We start from the raw sequence: 5,367 nt of genomic DNA, 5'->3' as shown, positions 1-5,367 counted from the left end.
GATGGATGGGTGGGTGGATGGGTGGTAGATGGATGGATGGGATAAGTGAGTGGATGAATAGGATGGTTGGAAGGATGGAGAGATGAGTGGGTGGGTGGATGGAGGGATGGATGAAATGGGTGGGTGGATGGATGGGTAGCTAATGGATGACAATGAAATGAGTAAGTGGATGGGTGGGTGCAGCGAGTGGATGGGATGAGTGAGTGGATGAATGAATAAATGAATTAGTGAATCAATGAGTAGAACAAACAGTACTTCCTCAGCACACGTTTTGCTAAAAATCAGAAAGTCGGTTTGCTCCCTACTGAGAAAGATCCACCTTCATTCACAAAAAGAACCCCCTTTCCTGGGTAATCTCCGGGTTCTGGGGATTAGACGCAGTCTGAGGCCAGAGGCGCTGGGGTGGCGGGGGAAGTTGCTCCCAGGGCAGCACCCAGCAGCCACCCTCGGGCCAGTGCCATGGTCACTTGCTGGACCATCCTGGCCTCCACAGCAACGTCACTGACCAGCCTCCAACCAGGCAGGCTCCTGGCTAGGGTGCTCTGATGTGACTCATCTCCGTTACTCTAAGGGACCCTGAAGAACCTTTTTCAACTCCACCCAGAGCCACTGAGGTGTGGGCAGGTTGGGCGGGGTGGCAGCCGCCACTTCCTGATGTGACAGGGAGGTGATCCCTTGCCTAGATTAGGTGCTCACTGTGAGAGACGCTGAGATGAAGAACGTGGCCTAGAAAGGGGCTCGTATGGCGTTGTGGAAAAGCCACCTGGATGTCCAGGCAGAGCAGGTCTCTGCGATGCCTCTGCCCTTTGGACTCTAAATCCAGATGGCTCACGTTTCCTGCTTGCTTTAAAAACCGGTTTTGGTTTGTTTTGTGTAACACTTAGGTCTGTCTCGCACAAGATCTTAAAATAACTCCCGGGGAGCCTCAGACTGAGCTGCAGGCACTGGTCACTGGCTGCTGCCTTGCCCAGCCATCTGGGGCTTCCCTGACTGTCCTCGGTGGTCCTGGTTAACTGGCTTCTCCAGAGGGCAGTGGGAAGTGCTGGAGGGTGTTAAGCAGGAGGGAGCCGGGATCTTTTAAATATTCAAATAAGGAGCATGGGGAGGAGCATAGCCTAGGCCAGGGTGGGGCAAGAGGCGCAGAAAGACCAGGTCACACCTGCTGGTTGCTCCTGTCCCACGTATCACCTTGATGCTCTGCATGGACAGGTGGATGTGGCTTGTCACTGGTCAGGAGTGACAACCGTGCTTCAGTGCTATCTAAACAAGCAGCTCACATAGCAGGCTCGGTGGTGAGGCAGTTTCGGGGGTGTGTGTGGTGTGCACGTGTGTATGGTGTGTGCCTCTGGTGTGTGTGTGTATATCTGTGATGCGTGTCTGCACACAGTATGTGTGTCTGCATGCATGTGTATAGGGTATGTACATGTGTATGGCATGTGCACGTGGTTGGATGTGGTATGGGGATATATGTGTTCCTCACCCGCTCACATATGGCCCTCTAGGTGACGCTGTCCTCCATCTGTTTTGGGGCCTCATCCCTTGCACCTTGGGTCCATCACAGCCTCCTGACCTCTACATGGCCCAACTGGCAGGGCCCTTCCAAGCACCGTCTGCTTTCACAAGATCCCTCCCGCACCATCTCACTGCCACCCTCCAGGGTCTCTGGTCTTCCTCAGCAGCCCCCGCCCCAGATAGGCCCCCTGCCTCATGGGGCCAATCCAGGAGCAGCTCCTGCCACCTGAGCCAGTGAGCCTGAGACCCCACTGAGACTCCAGGACTGTGCTCGGAGGGGCCCCGTGCTGGCTCCCCGGACTCCTTGCTCTTTGAGAAGGAGATGCTAAGTCCCCCATTTCACCCCACCCTGGCTGGTCCTTGGCATGGGGTGGCCACTGGGCATGTGGCCCTCACCCTTTCCTCCCTGTTGTGTTCAGGACTGGCGGTCGGCCTGGATCCCCAGGGCTATGGAAACCCCGACTTCTGCTGGCTGTCCCTTCAAGACACTCTGATTTGGAGCTTTGCGGGGCCCATCGGAGCCGTTATAATCGTGAGCATGGGGCCTTCATGGGAGTCCGGGTGCCCCGAGCATGTGTCAGCTGGAAGGGCTGTTCTGGGCTGGCTGGGGCCACCAACTCCTCTGAGCAGCCAAGGGGGGGCAGGAAGGGCCACCTTGTGACAGTCAGCAAAGCCGCCAGGGCCCTCCCGGACCTCGCCCTCTGATCGTGGATTCAGGTCTCGCGTCGTGTCTGCATGAGACCATCTGCGTCCAGCACCCAGGAGAGCCCTGCACAGGCAGGCTGGGTGTGGTGGGCGCTGTGGGGCAGTGGGTGGACAGGTGTGCTTCGCCTCACAGGCCAGGGCTCGGGTCCTCCTCACCCAGCCACCCCTCCCTGACAGGGCGAAGGGCCTCAGGCGCTTTTGGCAGTTGGAGGTCTGCAGTGACAAGAGAGAAGAGTGGGCCACCTGACATTGATCGGCTTGTTTTGTTTTCAGATCAACACAGTCACTTCTGTCCTATCTGCAAAGGTTTCCTGCCAAAGAAAGCACCATTATTATGGGAAAAAAGGGATCGTGTAAGTGGGGCTGAACCTGACCGGCCAGCCGTGTCGGCTGGGCCCTGAGACCCCGATGTCCAGTCTCTATGTGGGGTGGGGCCCCACGAGAGCATGTAGGCCTCATGGAGGAGGGCTGGGGGCAGCCTGGGTGAGCCCCAGGGCTCGAGAGAGGTTTCCCACGTTGCATCTGCAGGGGCTGGGGGAGGTTAGCTGAAGGGAGGGAGCTGGGGGAGGTTAGCTGAAGGGAGGGGGCTGGCAGCCAGCCCTGGGCCTCAGTCTCTCCCACCTGGCACGGAAGCATTGGGCTGCCTGGAATCCCCAGGGTGGAGATGGGTGGGGTGGGGGAGATGGAACTTTCTGGTGGGTAGTGGGGGTGTTGCTGAGGCCACTGGAGTGGAGGAGACCCCCCACCCGGCCCCACCATCAGAGGGTGCAGTGGAACAGGGGCCCAGCACGGAGGGAACCTCTAGTGTTCTAGGGAGGAGAGGGGACCTTCGAGGCCCCAAAGGAGTAGGTGGCACTGTGGGAGGACTCAGCACAGCGTCCGGGAGCCACGACAGGGTCAGGAGGGGTTGACGGGGGCATCTGTCAGACAACAAGGCCAGCCCCTGGTGACCTGGCAGCTGCTGGTGACCTGGCAGAGATGGGACTGAGCCAGGGATGGGCGAAGGGATAATGCTTGCGCAGGGGCTGGGTGCCAGGAGGAGTGTGAGGCTCCCAGCCCGGGAGGAGACAGCGGAGTCTGAAGGGGGTTGGAGAGGGAGAGGCGGTGAGTGGCCTGGAAGGCCGGATGTGGGGTTTGCACGGGGGGTCTGGAGCCTTGTCAGTTCCTCGTCTTCAGTGCCATCCATGACCTGTGGACCTTGCGGGCTCTGTCACCCTGATTCACTCCATCTCCTCTGAACCCTGGGAGGGGATGCGCCTTTGTCTTCCCCTTTTACAGATGGGGAGACTGAGGCAGAGCTCAGGAAACTGATCGCAGGGTCACAGCTCAAGGGCAGGCCCTGGGCTCTTCCTCTCGCCTCTCCGTAGGGTGTCTCACAGGAGCTAGGCTCAGGCCCCTGGGCCTGGTGTAGTCTTCACAGCTCCTGTTTTCTCATTTGCTTCCTAATTTATTCCACCACCGTCCCCACTAACACGAGCTCTGTCTGGTTCCTGGATGAGTCTGTACCTGGCTAGGAGGGGAGGAAGGGAGCAAGGTGGTTGATGGCTATGTGGACAGGTGGACGGACAGAGAGATGGGCGGACGGGCAGGTGGGTGGACAAGTGGACACGCAGAGAGGGAGGGAGGAAGGGAGCAGGTGGTGGCAGCGGGCACAGGCCTGATCCTGCCTCCCGCAGCTCCCTGCTGAGGACCGCCTTCCTCCTGCTGCTGCTCATCAGCGCCACCTGGCTGCTGGGGCTGTTGGCTGTGAACCGTGACGCACTGAGCTTTCACTACCTCTTCGCTATCTTCAGCGGCTTACAGGTAGGTAGCGGCCGAGTTGCCTGCAGGGCCCCTGCCTGGCCGCCGTGGCACCATCGCTGTGATGCAAAGCAGTGGAGGCCTCTGCGGTCCCAAACCAGCCCTGCCTGGGTCCCGCGTGGGGGCCTCCTGTGGCTGCGAGGACTCAGTCCCTTGTGCAGCCAGCACAGGGGCTGGTGCCTCCTCCCCACTGTGTTTGGGGACGATGACCCCAGTGCCAGGCCAGCACAAGTCCACTTGTGTCTCCAGGGAACAGAAGTGGCCATTTGTAGTCATACCAAGGGCCGCACAGCAAGTGGACTTATGACACAGTGGGGACCCCAGAGGGCCCCAAGGACTGTGGAAGGGGTGCCCAGAAGACTGGCCTGAGCCGGGGCCCTCACTGCCTCCAGCGCACCGGGGGTCTGGCCCAGGCATCTCAGTTTCTGAGCTCCCCCAGCTGGCCTCCAGATAGCAGCAGTCCCTGAGGAGGGGAGGCCTGGCCGTGTCCTGGGCCGTGTGGCCGGGCATGTTGTGTGCACTCAAGGCTGTATGCGCATCTGTGCTGGGGCGCCTAAGGGCAGGTGCCTAGGGAGGCAGCAGCAGGTGCTGACCCCGTCTTCCTCCCTCCAGGGCCCCTTCGTCCTCCTTTTCCACTGCGTGCTCAACCAGGAGGTCCGGAAGCACCTGAAGGGCGTGCTCGGCGGGAGGAAGCTGCACCTGGAAGACTCCACCACTACCAGGGCCACCCTGCTGACGGTACGAGGCACCGGGGACACCGCGGGACTGGGAGCTGGGCAGCACCTTGAGTGGCAGGGGAGGGGGATCGAGCCTCAGCCCCAGCCCTGCGGCCCATGTGCCCCTCACGGTGGGGATAGCAGAGCCGCCCGCGGAACACGGTGTGGCTGCCGGCATCAGAACCAGAAAGTGATAGAATCGGCCAGACGGGGCCTGGGTCGCTTCCTAGCCCTGCTTTTCCAGGCCTTAGAGAGGGTCAGGACCACCAAGGACCCTGACCAGAAGCAGTACCACAGCGTGGGCCAGGATGTGCTTCCCTCGGCTGCCAGGAGGCTCTCGTTTGCAGTGAGGGTTGACTGCTTGGGGCCGGCTCCCGCTGTGTGCCAGGCAGGGGCCCAGCCAGGGTGTGGGTGTTGGGGGTGGGGGGGCTTGCCGTGAGGACAGAGTCATTCCCCGTGGTGGTCATGTGGTAGCCTCCACCTGGCAGTAACCAGCCCCTCTTCTCCCTTTAGCGCTCCCTCAACTGCAACACCACCTTCGGTGACGGGCCTGACATGCTGCGCACAGACCTGGGCGAGTCCACCGCCTCGCTGGACAGCACCGTCAGGTCAGGCCGCAGCTCCAGGTTCGGGG

General features: G+C 60.8%; 1 protein-coding gene across 1 annotated transcript in view; it reads left to right on the top strand.

Annotated features, from left to right (window-relative positions):
* The window catches only part of CELSR1 (cadherin EGF LAG seven-pass G-type receptor 1), a 181,932-nt gene that overhangs the window by 166,671 nt on the left and 9,894 nt on the right, over positions 1–5,367 (top strand). Inside the window, exons 30-34 of the mRNA XM_058431141.1 lie at positions 1,932–2,044; positions 2,491–2,570; positions 3,894–4,020; positions 4,630–4,755; positions 5,247–5,341. Of these exons, the coding sequence (XP_058287124.1) occupies positions 1,932–2,044; positions 2,491–2,570; positions 3,894–4,020; positions 4,630–4,755; positions 5,247–5,341 (541 nt within the window). The remainder of the gene's footprint in view (positions 1–1,931; positions 2,045–2,490; positions 2,571–3,893; positions 4,021–4,629; positions 4,756–5,246; positions 5,342–5,367) is intronic.

Source organism: Hylobates moloch, unplaced genomic scaffold, assembly GCF_009828535.3.
Source record: "Hylobates moloch isolate HMO894 unplaced genomic scaffold, HMol_V3 SCAFFOLD_19, whole genome shotgun sequence".
NCBI classification, from domain to species: domain Eukaryota; kingdom Metazoa; phylum Chordata; class Mammalia; order Primates; family Hylobatidae; genus Hylobates; species Hylobates moloch.
Note: the sequence above shows the minus strand (reverse complement) of the source record. Positions and strands in the feature narration are given on the sequence as shown.